Genomic DNA, 20,027 nt, shown 5'->3' with positions numbered 1-20,027 from the left:
CCATAGGGGTTTATATTTAAGCTGGTGAGCTTATCTATAATGCCTGAGTGGGGTATTGTATCAAAGGCTTTTGCGAGGTCCAGGTAGGCTGTGTGGACCACCTTCCCCTCGTCAATGGCCTTGGTGACTGTTTCAAAGAAATCGACCAGGTTTAAGAGGCAGGATCTGCCCTTAACAAAGCTGAACTGGGTAGGATCCAGTGTCTGTAGGTCCCCAATATCTTTATTTATGAGGTCCATGATGATCCTTTCCATAGCTTTGCAGACAGACCAAGCTAGTCAGGCTTATGGGGCGATAGTTTCCAGGATCCGTTGAGGCACCACCTTTGTGGAGAGGGACCACTGTTGCTGTACGCCACTCTTTGGGTACATATCCAGTAGTAAGGCTGAGATTGAACAGTAGTTTAATGTTTGGGCTTAGCTCTTCTTGAAGTCCATGTAGGACGCAGCCCGGGACACCGTCTGGTCCCATTGATGCTGTGTTTTTTGCTTTGGAGAGGGCGGTTCTTACCTGAGCATCTGAGATGTCAGGGGGGCAGCACTCTGCTGGGATAGATATTTTCCCTTTTAGTGGGGTGGGGGGGAGAAGTTCGTGTTGAACCTGTCAGCTAGGATGTTGGCAATGTCTGTGGGTTCAGTGTATTTTTTGTCATTTTGGACTAATTCTGAGCATATCTGGGAATTCCCACCCAGGTTCCTAACATAACTAAAAAAAGCCTTGTGATTATCCTTAGTGTCCTGTGCAATTTTTTTCTCTAAGCTGGCCTTAGACGATTTTATAAGTGCCCGTAGTTTTTGCTAATACTGATCAGAGATGCCTTCCCTTTTGGGATTTTGCTCTATCATGTAGTAGCTTCCTCCTTCTATTGTATAGTTTGTTTATGGCTGGGGTCCACCAGACAGGATGTCTGCCTTTGGAGGATTGGGTCTTGGTTTTATTTGGGATTGCATGATCCATGCATTCCTGAAGGTGTTCATAGAATGCGTTTATAAAGGATTCTGCAGTCTGGGCCATATTTTCCACAGGCCCAGGGCCTTTGAAGGATTCCACCTCGGTTTTGACGAGTGTGAAATTTGCTTTAGAGAAGTTTTCACTGTGGTTTTCTGGGCAGGGCGTGGGCTCGGATGTGAATATCCAGTGAGATTAGTTTATGGTCTGATCTTACCAGTGAGGGATACACTTCTGGTCTGGAGCATAGAGTCCCCATGTTGGTGATGATCAGGTCCAGTATGTTTTCTTCTCTTGTGGGAGTGGTAACAAGTTGTTCCATAGCATTTGAGTTTATAAATTCTAGGAACCTTTGGGCTAGGGTGTTGGAGCTAGAGTAATGCTCCCAGTCTATGTTTGGGTAGTTGAAGTCACCCAATATAATGGTGTTTGGAGAGACCTTCATATTTTCCAGTGTTCTCAGGAAGGCCAAGTGGGGTTTCTGGGTTTGGGAGGGTGGTCTGTAGCAGGCTATAAACTGGAAGGCAGTTTTACCCACTGTTAGTTGCACATGGATAGTCTCTGATGCTTCGTGCTGTGCCACCAAGCTGGAGGTGTGGTTATCTTTGACGAATATTGATACTCCCCCTCCTTTTGTGGTTTGGTCCAAGTTTTGGGGCCGAAAAGCATGGTATGAGGTATAACCTGGTAGTGCTGGGGTGCTCTCGGGAGACTTGAACCAGGTTTCTGTTACTGCACAGATATCAATGTTCTCCATGCTAAGGAGAGTTTCGAGTGTGTGCATCTTGAGGTTTAGACTTCTGGCATTGAGTAGCATTACTCTTAGTTTCTTATCCCTTGTGATACCTATGGAGGTGGGTTTGTCTTTTGAGCCTTGCCTAAAATAGGCACTATGGGGGTAGCAAGAGCCTTTGCCAATATCCAAAAGCCCAGGGGTGACAGGTGCAAGCTGTCCCTAGCGAAGCATCGTGGCTTGTCGAGCATGTCATCCCAGGCTTACAGGCATTAGATCCCCTTTGGATGACACCAATACTTAAGCCAATTGTTGAAATTGATCATCTTGTCTTCATATTGTGGCATCATTCTTGGTGAGGGTAAGATGCTACTCAAGGTCAGGGTCATACCGGCCTGGGCTACATGCTCAGAGAGCTTCTCTATGTCTCTTTTCATGTAGTCCAGGGAGGTATGTCTCAGGTCACTCACACCAGCATGGACAATGACTGAGTCACATTTGTACTTGCCTTGGAGTGACCTGAGTGCTTGTGTTATGTGACGGATCTAAGCGCCCAACAGGCAACTCACCGTGACCTTCTCCTTGTTCAGCCTGGTGAGCGGGACGTCAGTGTGCCTGATGATAGAGTCACCTATTACAAGTGTATCAGGTGTGTTGTTTAGCCTTAAGGGCTGTGACTATTCAGCACACTGGCTTTGTGAGCTATGTGTTGCATGTGTTTTGTTTTGGGGTAGCAGTTGCTTGGGTGTCTGCTTTGGAGGTCTCTGCTGCTTAGGCATATTTTTATTTAGAGCCTCTGAGTATGTTTTTGTGTGTTTATGTGTTTGGTTTGCTGTCGTGGTAGGTCTATGTGAGACTGGAATTGTAGTGAGTGGGGTTTCCTTCTCCTCCTGACTGGTTATGCCAGTACTGAGTTGAGAGCGCTTAGCCTCCAGTTTGGCTATATAGTTGCATCTCTCACATGTGTTGGAATTTGTTGGGAGGAGGAGAGGGTTGTCTGTGTACATGAGGCATTTGTAACATTGCCTCAAGATTCCCAGATTCACCAGCTGGACCAGAGAGGAGATTGAGAACTGACCTTTGGACATGCTAGAATAGTATTGGAAATTCCTTTATAATTGCAAAAAAGGGCCAATGGGGAACAAGGTACTCAAGGGGAGTTTGTGAGTGTGTAGTGCTTTTATTTTTTTAGTGCTGACTTATATAATTTCTTTAGTGAGCAAGTGCCAGGTAACTTAAATGCAATGTGTTACAGGTAACTTAAATGCAAAAATGATAAACAGTAACTTTCTTTCAAGTGAAACAAGGAAATAAGTACAGTAAGCAATGCAGATATCCACAGAAGCGCTGAAAAGCCCCTTTTTAGGTGGAATTAGCGTTTCAGGGAAATAACAAGCAAACAACAACAAGCATACAAACAAAGCTAAATTCAGCAGGCCTGGATCTAATCTATGCTACAGCAAACAAGGTGTACCAATTTCAGTAAGAAACAGTTCAAATATGCAGGCACTATAAGCCAGAAGGATGTAAGCTACCTGTCCTGCCACCACAGTGCAGGCAAGACTTAGAATGATAGCTACACTTTAATCAAGTTACTACCAAGCAGTAATAAATACAACTGAATACTTTAAAGAATGTCTGGATTAGTGCTCAAGTTATACAAACAAAGCTAGATTCAGCAGGCCTGGATCTAGTCTATGCTACAGCAAACAAGGTGTACCAATTTCAGTAAGAAGCAGTTCAAATATGCAGGCACTATAAGCCTTTAACCAGAAATTCCCAGCTCAGAAGGGCAGAGTCCAGCCTCTCCTCCCACAAGAGTGCAGACCATGGACCCTCTTAATGTAAAATAACTGGCCTGAAGCCCAAGTGCTTAAACCAGAATTAATACACTTTTAGAATAACAGACACTGAGCTCTCAATCAGCAGTTTCCAACTTAGAAGGATGTAAGCTACCTGTTCTGCCACTACAGTGCAGACCACAAACCTTCTTATTGTAAAACAACTGGTCTGAAGCCCAAGTGCTTAAACTAAAAGACTTAGAATGAATTACACCAAGCAATAATAAATACAATTGAGTACTTTTAAGATGACACAAAAGCAATTGAGTACTGTAAAGATGACACAAAAGCAAAAGTGCTCAAGTTATACAAACAAAGCTGGATTCAGCAGGCCTGGATCTAGTCTATGCTACAGCAAACAAGGTGTACCAGTTTCAGTAAGAAGCAGTTCAAATATGCAGGCACTATAAGCCTTTAACCAGAAATTCCCAGCTCAGAAGGGCAGAGTCCAGCCTCTCCTCCCACAAGAGTGCAGACCATGGACCCTCTTAATGTAAAATAACTGGCCTGAAGCCCAAGTGCTTAAACCAGAATTAATACACTTTTAGAATAACAGACACTGAGCCCTCAATCAGCAGTTCCCAACTTAGAAGGATGTAAGCTACCTGTTCTGCCACTACAGTGCAGACCACAAACCTTCTTAATGTAAAACAACTGGTCTGAAGCCCAAGTGCTTAAACTAAAAGGCTTAGAATGAGTTACACCAAGCAGTAATAAATACAACTGGGTGCTTTTAAGATGACGCAAAAGCAAAATAAAGTAGGAAGAAACACAAATACAGTAAAAGCAGATAACATTTTTTTTTTTTTTTGAGTGAGCAAATGAGATGGGCCCAGGAGGAGTATCCAAGTGCAAATTTACAAGAGGGGCAGGCAGTTTCAAAGCCACCAAGATTAACACCAAAACAAAAACAGGGAGGGTGGGTGGGGACCTAATGAAAAAACAGAGTCACAACTTCCAGTTAGATATTGCTCAATGTAACACAAACAAATTAATTTAAATTGTGTATTATTTGAAAAAGTGCAGATAAAAATTTACTTAACTTCACTTATGCATTCAGTTGATTGCATGCAGGTCTTAGCTGGCCAAAGCTCACAGTTTAAACAGAAAATAATTCACTGTACCACTTGTATAAGACAGAAACTGAATAACAATGAAGTAAACTACCCACACTTATCACTAGCTATGCAGGTTTTTTAACAAGCCTTAACTGAAAAAACAGAGTCACAACTTCCAGCTAGATATTGCTCAATGCAACACAAACAAATGGCCATGAATCATTTAATAAAAGGGATAAATGAAGAAATGGAAAAAAGTAAATATATAGAGGAAATGGGTGTTTCATATCCTATTATTATGTCTTATGCTGATGATATAATATTAATGGCTAAAATAGAGTGGAAATGAAAGCGGTAATTATATATGTGCATAAAAATTCCAGAATTTGTATTACAAATTAATAGCAAAAATGTAAGGGTTTTGGAGATGATAAACAGATGGAAGGAATACAGTCTGGAAGAAAAAAGTTATCAGCATTAGGAAATTATTTTGGAGAATATACTACACTAAATGAACAATGGGAGAATTTTTTAAAGATTTAAAGGGACTTAGTATTATGTGAAACAGGTATAGGTTTCCTTTTAAGAAAAAAGTGCATATAACAAATACAATATGGATGGGAAAAGCATCATATATACCTATTGTATATATGATACCAAGAGAAATGGAGAAGCCATTTCTTCAAATTATATTTAAATTCATATGGGTATCTAAGTTAAATCCAGCTAAAATAAAAGTATTATATATAGATAAGGAGGATGGGGGTTGGGTCTACTGAATCCAATAATATACGGAGCTTCATTGAACATATATAAGGTATTAAATGGATACATGGAAAGGACAATAGGTTGTTAATAAGAATATTTAAGAAGAAATATGAAAGAGAAATGAAATTAATAAACTCAAATAAAAGTGAAAGAGACAGAATGGAGGAATAAAGAAATAAGAATGTATCAAAAAAAAAAAATCTGGAAATTAAGTATAGAGAGAATAGGAGAAAATAGGAAAATATAGTATAAAAATATAATGAGGCAAAACTACTATGTGAATCCAAGGGAACATTTAACAGAAGCACATGTAAAAGCCATAAAACAAAGAAATTAATGATGTATGAAGAATATTGTATGTCAAGATTTTTATGGAGGTTACAAATTAATAAGTTGCCAGTAAAAGGAAATATGCCTTATAAAAGAGCAAACAAAAGGACTTGCCATTTTTGTGGTGAAATAGAAACAGCAGAGCATGTTCTTAACATGTAAAAGGGTTAAAAAATATGGGAAAGATTAATGGAAAATAAAATTGTGAAAGAATTAAAAATAAACAGAAAAATATGGATATGACTGAATATGAGTTTCATGGGAAATATAGTAAAGAATGTGTTAGTAATTTGGATGAAAATGTTTTGTATTATATGGATAATTTGGAATGAAACACTGAATGAGATTATGTTCAATGGAAAGTAGATATTACCAGACATAATATGCAAAATCAAATGGTGGTTATGGACAAAGCAATGGGGGTCTATACAAATGTAAAATTTTGTTAGTGATGAAGAAATGTAAAGTTAATGTGATTTTTTGTAAATGTGTAAATTGTATATAGTTGTATAATAAAGGACCACTACTCTTTTTGAAAAGTGCCATGGTATCTTTTACACCCACCTGAACTACCACGAACTCAGGCAGAAGAAGCCCTGGTTTAACTTCTAATCTGAAAGATGACACACTCAAGAATATGGCACCCCCTTTGTCCTGAGCTGCAGTATAAGTATTAGAAAAATTAATCCAACTTCATGAAGTAGGAATAGAACTCACCAAATGTAAGTTTGCTGCCTGATGAGCTACTGAAACTACTGCATCAAGGGAAAAAAGGTACTTGATGCAAAGAACAAAAAGTTAATTATGTACTGTACCAACATTTTTATAATTGTGTTATTGGAGCTTATTTCCCTGGGCCTCTACTGAAAATGGACATATATCCAGTTAGACTAGCCCGGTCAATAAATGTAAAATAAATAAATAAAAATAATTATCTTTAATCAATGCTACACTAAACTTAGACTGTTGAGAACAGTTGTCATGGATTCCTGCCCAGTATGTCTTTTGCATTCTAGGGAGTCCAAGAACTGGTGACATCATTCACTTAGAGCACTATTTCACCGTTTCTCAGTAACTTGCAGTCCTCCACTTTTCCTTCTATATACTTTAAACTTCTATTTTTTTTTACCATAAGAAGCTGAGTTTGGTCTTCCTTATCTTCTGTCCACTACAGTGTTTCATACTTCATATAATGTCCCTCTCCACATCGCTGCTTAAAATGTCCATACTCAGATTACTACCAATGACCACTCTACTATACTTCTATTCTTTTGACTCTTTTCTATTTTCTTTTTTGCCTCCTATAATTTCATACTCTCTTTCACTCTCTGAAAGCTGGTTTGATTGATATGCCTGAGTATATCACACAATGTAGTCACATTTACTTTGACAAAGGTACATACTACAGTCTTATGAAGCTCTTCTGATCTCTATTTTTCATACTACTCTACTAGAGTTAACAAAAAAATCTGTTGCCTAACATAGACTTTCTCTTCAATTAAAAGCCAAGTATATTTTCTGTATCCCAACATATAAACGTATGACATTCTCCAAATCCAGATCAGAAGTCTCATCCTTTCTCTCTTAGCCCTCGGGCCCTTCTAAGATACCAGCACTGGTGTTTATCAGCCCCTTCATGAAAAGCTTCAATAACAATAAAGCAGCTACAAGAAGGAAACAAAATGAGGGTGGAGAAAGAGAGCAGAGCAGTGCAAGCTTAATGGGAGGGGACAGAGACGGCTAAGGTGCCCAGGATTTGAAGAAAGGCATTGGCCCTGGAAATTATTGAGTACAAAGAATATGAGTCTGCTGAAGAACAAGGGAGTGTCAACAGAAAATATGGACATGAGACATAGCAATGGCCTGGCTAGTCATAACTCATTCAAGACTATAGCACCTTTTTGTATACCTCCTGTTCACACCCATAGCTCCTGATGGTATCCAGACTTATTTTAAGGTCTGGTTTCATTAAGTAAGTGACTTAACTGCTAATAATATGCAGTATTAGAAAGTATAAAGAGTTATTAACAAAATGCCACCAAGATTGTTCATCTAGGATGTTCTGTTGCGGAGAAATTAATCGCTGTCACTTATTATTCACATTTTCATATTTAGGATCATATTTTCATTTCTGAGAACACTGCATGATATTGAGGGGTATGGTGTGATATGCCATGATGAGAGACAGGAAAATGTATTTCCAGTGTCATTTTATATCACACTATACCTGATATAGTACTAGTTGCTTGTTAGTAATTATGAAAATAAATAATATTTCCATATGTACTTAATACTTCAAAACACAAGTGACTTACAAACCTTTGCATGACATCAGGAGAAACCGTACATGTTGTTGAAGAAATCTATCTTTAAAATTAAAATGTGTACTGTACGTTGCATATCTCAAGTAATATCTACTGTTATTTATAGTTATACAGTTAAGCATATATTTCATCTTTCTGTAAATATCTCAATAAACACGCACTCATAGAGGAATTTCTTGTTGTCCTATGAAAGTTTATGTTTGGTTAACAAAAATGTTCTAACAATATATGTCTAGGTTGAACAGTTTCCAAGATATGACAACTTGTGTGAACATATAGCAAAAAACATAATTTTGGGTTCTGTACATTATAATATATTATAGTATTTATGGAAAGACTATGAATGAATTGACCATTATCACTGTAAAAAATATTTTTTACAGATAAAGTTGCTATTTGTATATTTGTAATACCTTTTATTGTTTACAAAATACTTAAATGTGTTTATCTTATGCTTTTTATATATATATTGTATTTTTATTAACTATAGCTGTCTTAGCTCAGACTGTTTAAACATTCCATATTGTATATTGTATGTGTGTTGGAGCTTTTCTCCCTGGGCCTCAAGTGAAAATGGACATGTATCCAGTTAGACTAGCCCGGTCAACAAATGTAAAATAAATAAATAAATACAATTTTAGTTTATTTTTCAGAAACTGGTCTGGAATGCTTATTCTGGTCTTGTGCAGTCTGTTCTGCTTTATAATGTATGGAAACTACTGGAGTTTATTCAAAGAAAATGTTATTTTACCAAACTCATGAATCATGTCATATTTATTAATACGCACAAATTTCCACAGTCAGAATGATTATTTCACCATTGCAGTAACCTCTTCAAAATTTACCTTGTTTTCATATAGGAATCCCTTTTATTCTTTCAATAATTAGTTGGAATCCCAGTCAGAAGAACTATAAGACTAAAGGTACCAGTTTATTTTACTTTGCATCCTGTTCTAGGTGTGTGTGCATGTGTGTGTGTGTGTGTGTGTGTGTGTGTGTGTGTGTGTGTGTGTGTGTGTGTGTTTGTATAATATATATATATATGGGTCTATCTTAGTACATCGACAATTCACAATACCGACAATGGATTAACCGACACGAGAATGTCGAAAGTCACGTCACCGACGCCAGAAGATCGACAAGGCAGAAGACCGACGGAGGAAGACACCGACGCTGAGAAGCTGCGCTGGGGAAAGGATATGTAAGTGCGCGGTGGTGACGGACGAGGGAGTAAGGTAAGTGTGCGATGCTGGTGTTTAGTAGGGGTAGGTGGGATAAGTGAGTTAGGGTTAGGCGCGGTTAGGTGAGTGTGCGAGAGTAAGGTAAGTGTGCGATGTTGGTGTTTTGTAGGGGTGGGATAAGTGAGTTAGGGTAGCGGGTTAGGTGAGTAAGGTAAGTGTCACGAGTTGGTGTTTTGTAGGGGTAGGGGTGGGATAAGTGAGTTAGGGTTAGGGCGCGGGTTGGGTGAGTGTGCGATAGTGACGGACCTTAGGGTATGTTTTGGGTCAGGGTTGTAGATAGTTGTGTATGTATGGGTTAGTGTTTGTTTGTAAGGATTTTGGTGTGCTTGTGTTGTGTGTGTGGGTGTTGGATAGGGATGTGTTTTGTTTGTTGGTATGATGTGTCGGGTGTATGCGTCGTGTTTGTGAACTGTCGATCTTCTGGCCGGTTAAATGACTTTCGATGTTTTGGTGTCGGTTTATCGCTTTCGGTATTTTGAAATGTCGATGTACTAAGATAGACCCATATATATATATATATATATATATATATATATATATATATATATAAATATATATAGATATACAGAGATATAGATACATAAGTGCATATACATATGTGAACATACATATGTACCTGTATTTGTAGTTCTCAATATGTATCTATATTTACATAAAATAAAAATAAGGCAAGAAAACTGAATGAGCTCAGGAAATTGAGGCTTCAGGGGAATTTAGGGTAGGTTACAAAAAGAGTTTGGAGAAAAAAGTACTTGGATTTCTATTAACAGAAGAACAACATTTGAAAGGTGTGAAAAAAGTTAAAAGTATCGGAAGGTAATTGATACATGAAATTCCATAAGAATAAAAATAAAGAAGATACTATCTTAAAAGAACTAGGAAGAGCACTGTAAATGTCAGTGCTGCAAATAGATCAGAAGTTGAAAGTAAGCAGTAAGTATACAACTCCAGGGATTGATGAGGTGAAGAATGTTTTTTTCTAGAATTTGGATAAAGGAAAGATACATGTGATTCACAGAGTAGTTAATGAATGCTTAATAAATATGAATGACAATGATAATAACTTGTAAGATCAGGAGTTTTATTTTTACTTTTTATGGTGGGTATGTGAGCTTGTCAGTTCAACAGAAGAAGGGATTTAGTAACTATAGGCTGGGAAAATTAATTAGTAAAGATGGCATTAGGTATGGTAGGATAGAGTTTAGTTTATACTAATTTTATTGTAGAAAGTCTAATATTGTGCCAGTAATGAATGGGTGAGTAAATCTGTGATGCCAGGTTAATAGTTGCATTGAACAAGGATGTACCATGAACCCCTTAATAGTTGTTCCTACGTAAATATGACAATATTTAGAGTGAAGTATTAGAAAATAAGCAGTATATGCAAATAGATTTTTTTATTACTACAGTACTAAAATATGTGAATGGTTTTATTACTACAGTACTAAAATATGTGAATGGTTTTATTACTACAGTACTAAAATATGTGAATGATTTAATAGCAATGGCACAGAAAGAAAATAAATTGGTTGAGAAATTGAAGGTAGAGGGAGGTTAAAAATGAATGACAATAAAGCAAGATATTTGGTAGGAACAGTATTCTGACAGATATATATATATATATATATATATTTTATATATATATATATATATATATATATATATATATATATATATATACTGGAAATATTAAATTATTGGGTGTTGGTTTTAATAAACAGCAAAGGATGGAGGAATAGTGTAAGATGTTGGGAAATATGACAGAAAGATGAGAAGTTTGGGTATAGTTTGTTAAATCGCTAAAAAGTGTTTATGGAAAAAATGTTTGCTAAGTTTAGCAACATATGTTGCAAGGGTTTGTTTAGTATCTCACTGATTTGAGAGAAAGCTTATTGAAATACATTTGAAAAATATTGCTGGGTAACTGGTTAAACTCTGTTAAAACAAGAAATTTACATTGAAAGTAGAGAATGGTAGGACCTGGCCATATTACAGCCTGTACATTTTTAATTTCCTCATGGATAGGATTCCAGTCTGTGTTATGAAGCAGGAAGTTTGGGGAACTTATAAGATGTAAGTTGAGTGGGATATGGAAAAGTGGAAGAGGAAAAGTATTGGAAATTGTACATTGTAAAAGGGAACATGAGAGAGCTTACTAAAAAGAGAATGTAATAAAAAGATATTTACGTATAAGGCAAATTTGGAAAGATACATGCTACAGAGGCAGGTATGATGTACACAGGTAGTAGATACTTTTTCTTGGAGGAAAGGTAAGAAAATATGAAAGGACTGTTGTGTTTGTGAGTTTTCAAAGATTAAGTAGGATTTTATCAACAGGCAAGTTAAATGAACTCATAAGAAGTTACAGTTAGGGGAAGCATGTGTTACAGAGATGACAGGTGAAAGAATGTGTGATTTTGAGAGATACAGAGGAGTAGACAAGTCACTGGAAAAAGAATTTATTTCTTACCATAATGTTCCATCTGTATTGTTGATCCTCGTTCATTCCTTACGCATGGGTATCGGTTCCGAGCTCGGAACCGAGCCGGCCATTTTCCAAGCTCGCGTCAGCTTCAAACTCTCGAGCTAAACTGTTACCCACAACCCCCCTCTCCCTGTTACCTCAGATTGAGTTTGCAAGTTAAAGAAGGTAGAGGCTACCTCTGGTCAAATAACCTAAAATAACTGGATGGTGAGATCCACTAGAAACCACAGGAGGGGGAAGGAGGGAGGGTCGTAATGACTGAACGAGGATCAACAATACAGATGGAACATTATGGTAAGACATAACTTCTTTATCTGTTATTGTTAATCCTCGTTCATTCCTTACGCATGGGACAGAGTCCCCAGCTACCTCTATTCCTGGGAGGCTCTCAGGGAAGGACATTCCTGAGCACCATAAAACCGAAAGATGCTCTTCCCCTGAAGGCCAAATCCAATTTGTAATGATTGATGAAGGTATGAGTCATAGCCTAAGTTGCAGCTGCACAGATGTCATGTAAAGAAGCTCTGGCATGGAAGGCAGCAGAAGTTGCCACCGACCTTGTTGAATGAGCTTTCATGGTAGTAAGTAATGAGATATTACATTGTGTGTAAATAAAGGTCACACAGTCCTTCAACCATCTAGCTAATGTGACCTTATCAACAGCAGATCCTAATCTAGGTCCAGAAAAGGCCAAAAATAACTGGTCAGATTTGCGAAAGGGTTTAGTCCTTTTTAAGTAAAACGGATTTGCCTATGTATATCTAGGGTATGTAGGCAATACTCTCCTCTGTTTGAATGACTGGGAAAGAAAACTGGCAATTCAATGGCTTGATTAATGGACAATTCAGAGATCATTTTAGGCAGAAATGATGGATTAGTTCTCAGAGACACTGTATCTCTATGAAAAATCAAGTATGGACTTTTGATACATAAAGCTTGAAGTTCAGAAATACGTCTGGCAGAAGTAATAGTGACCAAAAACAAGGTTTTTCATGACAAATACTTGAGGTCGCAAGAAGAGGCTGGTTCGAAAGGTGCCATTGTCAGAGCTTGTAGAACTAATGATAAATCCCATCATGGTTGAATACGTTCTCTAAAATGTGGCTTCAGATGATTCACACCTTTTATGAAGGTCTTGCACAATTTATGGGACATAAGAGAGGAATCTTGGGCACCCTCATGAAAATTAGAAATTGCAGCCAAATGAACTCTAATGGTAGAGGCTGATAGACCCGATTGAAACAGGTCAGCCAGATAGTCTAGTATTATCGACACTGGTGCTGAAAAGGGGTCTACTTGTTTATCTTTCAGCCAACAGGTAAATCTTTTCCACTTGCTCAGATAAGTAATTCTAGTGGAAAACTTATGAGAAGCAATGAGAATATCACATACTGGTAAAGAAAGATCATTCTGCCTGGCAATCAAGGGAATGGGAGTAGCCAAGCCGTTAGCTTCAGGCTGTTCAGGTTGGGATGAATCAGGTTCTGTGGGTGTGAGATCAACTCCGGGGTTGGATGGAGAATCCATGGTCGATCTAGTAGGTGAGGCCAAAGGAAGGGGAACCAAATCTGTCGAGGCCAATATGGTGCTATGAGGATCACCTTGCTCTTCAACTGCTGGGCTTTCTTCAGAAACTGGGGAATGAGGAGAAAGGGTGGAAATGCTTAAAGAAGACCCGAGGGCCAATCGTGGACTAGAGCGTCCCTGGGTGACTGTCCCGGAGGGGAAATCAGGGTGAAGTAGTTGCTGCATTTGTAGTTGGTCAGGGATGCAAAGAGGTCGCAGCAAGGACAGCCCCAGCGGTGGAAGATCTCCACCGCTATCAAGGGATTCAGGGACCACTTGTGAGGTTGAAGAATGCACCTGCTGAGTCTGTCTGCTATCACATTGGAACTTCCGGGAATGTGCGTTGCAAGAAGAAAATGGTTGGTAGCCATTGCCCATTGCCATATCATCATGGCCTCTCAACAAAGGGATAAGATTTGGTTCCACCTTGCTTGTTGATGTATCGGACCACTGCCATGTTGTCTGATTGAATCGCAATTGTCCCAGATGGCAGCAGGGGATGGAATGCTTGCAACGCCTGAAGCACCACCCTCAGCTCTAGAACATTTATATGAAGATGGGCCTCCAGTTGGGACCAAGTGCCTTGGACTGTCTGTCCCTGACATAGCTCCCCCCACCCCATCAGGGAGACATTCATGGTCACTGTAGCCTTAGGTTGCTGGGGAGAGAAGGGGCGAGACCATTGTGAGAGATTGTGTATCATCCACCAATTTAAATCCTGTTTGCACCTGTGGGTTACTCAAATCATGGCTGAAAGAGGATGCTGAAAAGGATACCATTGGGTGAGCAGTAGCCATTGTAGAAGCCTGATGTGAAATCTGGTCAGGGGAACAATGGTGATGGAGGCTGCCATGGAACCCAACAGCTGTAGAACCAAGTGAGCCGTGGATTTTTCCTTTGAAAGGATTGGAATTAGTTGTTGCTTTATCCTTAGAATTCTGTGCTCTGGAATAGCAGCTCTGCAGTTTTTTTGTGTCCATGATAACCCCTATGAATTCTGTCGACTGAGATGGGGTGAGATTGGATTTCTGCAAGTTTATGGTTATGCCTAGCGTTTGAGCAGCGAGGAGAGAGTATGCCAGGGCTTTCTCCAGTAGATGTCTGGTGGGGGTGGAAATGAGCCAGTCATCTAGGTATGGAAACACCTGGAATCCTTGAAGTCGCAAGTGAGCTGTGACAACTGCCATGCACTTTGTGAACACTCTGGGGGCTGTAGAGAGTCCAAAGGGCAGTACTCTGAACTGGTAGTGACTGGCTCCCACACAGAAGCACAGAAATCTTCTTGATGGCCTGTCCACCTTTATGTGGTAGGACGCATCTTGAAGATCTATAGAGCACATCCAATCATCTTTTTCCAAAAGCAGGAGGATAGACTGTATTGTGACCATCTGCAATTTTTGTACTCTCACAAACTTGTTCAATACACTGAGATCCAAAATTGGTCTCCAGTCCCCGGTTTTCTTTGGCACCAAAAATAGTCTTGAGTAGAAACCGGATCCTATCTGGTCTGGAGGGACTATTTGGATGACTCTTTTTCTTAACAGCTTTTCTATCTCTAGTGCTGCTTCTTCCCTTTGACTGGGTGGAACATCGGGAAGGTTTTTTGAAGGGACAGGAGAAATATCGAAAAGGATATGATAACCTCTGGTTATAATCCTAAGAATCGGTGGTGATGGTTAGCCAGGCAGAAGGGTACAAGGAGAAATGTCCCCACAACCACTTCCAGGGGAAAGGAGTTGGGCCGCTCTTCAGGAGCACTGGTAGGATTGACCAGGGAAAGAATCCCTGGAACCCTGGTTACACGGTCTCCCTCTGCCCTGAAAGGAGTGTCTTCCCTGTGAGTTTTCCCCTCTCCCTCTGGGGGAGAACTCAGCCTGTGTGTCACGGAAAGGACCCTGAGATTTCTTGAACCATATCTTCCCGCTCTTTTGGTTTCAGGAGAAAGCACATTGATGGGAAGAATAATGGACACCTGTGGCAGAAAGGGTCTTACCATCCCATTCATATCTGGCCAGTGTGCTTTTAACTTTGGGCCCAAACAATGAGGAGGGCTCAATGGGGGCATTAAGAAAAGAAGACTTAAAGAGTTCCGCGAAGTTGCACAAGTGCATCCAGGTGTATCATCTCAAGACCGCAGCTGAACCCGCTGCTCTAGCTGCTCCTTCTGATGCATGAGATATCAGTCGCATAGAGGAGGTAGATATAGATTCAATGGTGGCCAGCTGAGAGACCACTTTGTCACTGACCTCATCAGACACGGCACCAGCCAAGGTTTCAGAGAGCTCAGAAACCAGATCCCTTTAAAGTCTGGTGAAATGTGCCATATAATTCAGGGACCTGATAGCAAAGGTCGCTGAAGCAAAGGTGCGCTCCCCTATCCTGTCCAGGGCCCGGGACTTTTTGTTAGGCAGACGGACAGTATGGCTTTCTTCTTCTGCCAGATCCTTTTTTGTTGCGGCCACCACCACCAAAGCATCCACAGGAAGACCTATGGACCAATGGGGATCTGAAGCAGGAGGGGACATGATCTTATCTGGCCTCCAGGGAATAACTTCAACGGTATCAGGAGCCTTCCAAGCATGCTGCACGATGAGCCAGATAAGTTAATCGGCAGGTGGAGTAAACCAGGAGGTAGGGGGCCAGGCGCGAAAAGGCCTGCAGGAACACAGATTCCTCAGAGGTCAGATTAGAGGACTGCCAGTCACCTCTCTGTTTCAGGATTTTGAGGATATTGTCAAAGGATACCTCAGAGGGTGACCGAGGGGATCCTTCCCCCTCATCGAAATCTGTGTCTTTGGTGAGGGACTCCTCTCTGGAGTCCATGTGTTTCCTCTTACATGAACTTTTCTGGTGGACCTCCTCAGTGGGAGAAGCTGGAGAAGACAGCAGAAAAGGGGATTTCTGAGGGAATATGTCCTGCAGCTCTTGCACTCGGAGTCTGCTAGATGTGACTTGTGGAACCAGTGTACCAGAGGAGGGTGGAGGTATAGGCAGTCCGGTATTGCCAGCATCAGCGAAAGCCTTCTCCATCAGTTGGAAGGCTGGTCCACCCGAAGAGGAGTGTATGTCTAGGGCAGGGGACACCCCTCCCCTAAGTTGCTCAGCCTGCCGACCCGGAGTCCCTGGATGGCAGTAGAGCAGCAAACTATGCATGTCACAGCTGACGTCCTGGGTTGTAGCAAAACTTTCCTGCCATGAAGGCAACTGTGGTTCCTTAGTGAGATCCATAAAGGGAACCACAGAAGGGGAAGACTGTGCTATATCCATGGACTTCAGAGGCAATGAAGGAAGATAATAAGAAGGGGTCTTTGGAGATGGGTGATCACCTCCCAAGGAAGGATAGTTCCTGAGGGGTGGAATACCTCTGGCCAAGAGTACCTGGTCCACAAGACGCAACACACCATGTTCGGAAAGGCTTCTAGTGGACCTCACGGAGACTGAGGGAGAAACAGGCCTGTCCACAGAAGAGGCAGACTCGGTGCCCATCTCATCTGGCCACACCGAGGACAACGGTGCCAAGAAAGACTGGACTATGGTTGTCTGCACAGAAGAAGTCATCGGTGCCGAGGTCATTGTCTGCACCAACACAGGGATCGGTGCCAAAGTGGTTGTCGGTGCCGAAGTGGGAGTCGGTGCCAAAGCTGGAACCAACAAAACTGGAGTCAACAATAAAGGCCTCGGTTCCAAGGAAGATCTTGGAGCCGACGCGGTCAAGGTCTGCACCAACTGAACAGTCGGTGCCGATACAGTGGTAATGGTCTGAACTGAGGAGCCCCTTGGTGCCGATATATAGAAGGCTGCAGGAGAGGATGGAGCCAAAATCACTAATGGAGCCAAAGGCCTCTGTGCTGAAGGTCTAGGCACCAAAAGCACTGGGGATGACTGAGAGAGCTCTGGAGCTGAAAATTATGCCTTTTTAGGTTTTGGTTGGTGAGAGTCCCCAGCCGGGGATGAAGGCAAGGATTTAGCCTTAGTAGAAACATCCATTTTCTTATGGGCTTTAGGAGGGGTTGAGACCTCCAACCCAGAAATAGCCTCGGAAAAGGGAGATTTTAGAAGTCCCTTCAGTATCAGCTTGTTTTCCTTTCTAACAAAGTTCTATTAGAAAAGTTCTCACAAATAGTACAGGGTGGGTCAACAGACAAATGGGAAGCTCCCAAACAATAAACACACAAAGAGTGTGCATCAGAAGTAGGCAGTTTGTGTCCACAATCGGAACACTGCTTAAACCCCGGACTACCTTTTTTATCTACCATATTAATTAATAGAAAAGTACCAACAATGGTGCAAGAGAGTACCCGAAGGTATGAGAGAGAAAAGGGAAAAAGATTACCAATGATGGTAAAGAGAAAATATCTTGCGGTAAAAGTAGTAAGTAAAAAAAAACAGAAAAACCTGAGGAAATTATGAACGCTAGATGCAATAGGGTAAGAGACAATAAAATATCAACTTTTCTGACAGAAAAGTAATTTGTAAAGCAATTAAACAACAATTGATTGTATTTAGCTTAAGAGAAGTAGCTTGACACGACCGGATGGCAACACGGCAAACGAAATCTGAGGTAACAGGGAGAGGGGGATTGTGGGTAAGAGTTTAGCTCAAGAGTTTGAAGCTGATGTGAGCTTGGAAAATGGCTGGCTCGGTTCCGAGCACAGAACCGATACCCATGTGTAAGGAATGAACGAGGATTAACAATATCAGATAATTTATTTGGCATGTTCTAGAATAAAGGCATTTTTTGTTTGAAAAAAAATGTTCTAGAATTATGGTAATCTTTGGCAAGGTTTGACTTAGATGAAGTATGTTTTGGTACATGTTTCTGATGGGAATTGGGAGAAAGTGTACAGAATGGCATTACCATTTGTTTTATTTGGAAAAATATGGAATGCACAATGCAGTTTGTTGCTATTAACATATAGAACATTTGTGAGATTGTACACAATTTTAAAGAGACTATGTCTTTGTGCAAAATGTGTTTGTTAAAAAGTAATGTGCAATGATTGCATCAAAAGACATGTTATTAGAAATCAGTACTCACATCATCTGTACCACTGCCAATTCTGGAAGATGGGACTTTAACCTAATATCTTATCTCAAATACTTAATACTCAGGAGCACAGCACCCCCCTTATGTTGTACTGCAATGTCAGTATTGTAAAAAATAAAAACAAGCACCTGATGTGGGAATAGAGCTGAAAGTCTTCTGATATTCAAGTATCAAAAGCAAATATGCATTCTGTTGAGCCATTGGCAATTTCACTGTAGTTATTATAGATTTTTTAGAACTCAGTAACTACTGAAGACACTGGTTTCTTGACATACCTATACATGCAGAAAATTGCTCTTTTGTAAAGGGATGCCTTTCAGCCAACTCAGACCCTAATTTACCTGGCCTATTGTATGCACTTCATTAAAAAACATATGGGTCTTTTCCCTTACACCATCCTCAAAAGCATAGCTGCACTTATGAAATTAGTGAGAACATCAAGATATTTTTAACAGATAAATGGAGGTAAAGCGACAAACAACTTTAGCTTACCTTTGCTACAAGCCTGAACAAGACCATACCATTCACCACAGCTGTCACATAGCAAGCTGAAAGAGGTATATCCATTGGCCATGACATAACCTCTAACACAGACATATGTCATCTCATCCCCCATTTCATATGCTCTGTGATCCTGCAGGACCGTGTTTGGGAAGGATGGGGGGTCGCCACATGGCTTGTCTGTAAATAAAATAGCTTTGTTTTAATCAAATGAAAATTACTGCTGAATTACCATGTCTAATTGCATGATATCAACCATTTTTTCTAAGTAAAGCATGTTATACATTTTATTGTAAAAAATATATTAACTAATTCAATACTGAATCACAAAATGATGATATACCATAATCCAATCTGTCTCACAGAGGGCAGGCTGACATGAGAACAAACTTTGTATTGCTCCTATGAATTTTACTGCAACACTAATGAAAGGTAGAATTTTAAAGAATGCTCTGGGTTACTGCCCTAGGCCTCTTGTCGAAGCCAAATTATTTTATAAGAAAGTAGAAAATGTTACTTGATGTATGATCACTAAACCCTAGGGTGTGCAGGTCTATGAGGGCATGACAATTTGTCCTCAGAGATGGCAATATGTTTAGAAAACAACTCTCAAAAAGGGGAATGCTAATAAATTTGCAGAAGTCTGATTATTGCCCTTACTCTTATCAGATTATTTATCAGGGAAGGCAAGCAGTATATGCAGTTTTAAATATTTACTAACTAGCATATGTAGCTCATCTTAAAAAAAAAAAAAAAAAGAAAGAAAAAAGTTCTAAGCTTGTTTCCTGCCTTTCCTGCCACTAGTCTAGTCCAGATACAGATTTGCTGTATGCAGGACTGTCTGTAAGCTTCTGAGCCCCCAAGACTTTTCTGTGTTGGAGGGAAGCCTTCTAGCTTATCAGTGGGAGTGGTAAGCACTAGGTAGCCTATCTACCACAACACTGTGGAATCCATTTCCAAAATGATGAGCAATCCTAAAATTCTGTGGTAAGCACTAGGTAGCCTATCTACCCCAACACTGTGGAATCCATTTCCAAAATGATGAGCAATCCTAAAATTCTGTGGTAAGCACTAGGTAGCCTATCTACCACAACACTGTGGAATCCATTTCCAAAATGATGAGCAATCCTAAAATTCTGTAAAGTTCTTCCCAAAAAAATCATACAATAAGAAGTCTTAGCCCAC

The 20,027-nt window shown here is 40.1% G+C and overlaps 1 protein-coding gene across 1 annotated transcript in view; it reads right to left on the bottom strand.

The window, feature by feature from the left end:
• The window catches only part of SUSD5 (sushi domain containing 5), a 449,691-nt gene that overhangs the window by 254,588 nt on the left and 175,076 nt on the right, over window positions 1-20,027 (bottom strand). The window contains exon 6 of the mRNA XM_044065707.1: window positions 18,834-19,022. Within this exon, the coding sequence (XP_043921642.1) occupies window positions 18,834-19,022 (189 nt within the window). The remainder of the gene's footprint in view (window positions 1-18,833; window positions 19,023-20,027) is intronic.

The sequence above is a fragment of the Protopterus annectens genome, chromosome 3.part0, assembly GCF_019279795.1.
Source record: "Protopterus annectens isolate FY-2018-M chromosome 3.part0, PAN1.0, whole genome shotgun sequence".
Taxonomy (NCBI): domain Eukaryota; kingdom Metazoa; phylum Chordata; order Ceratodontiformes; family Protopteridae; genus Protopterus; species Protopterus annectens.
Note: the sequence above shows the minus strand (reverse complement) of the source record. Positions and strands in the feature narration are given on the sequence as shown.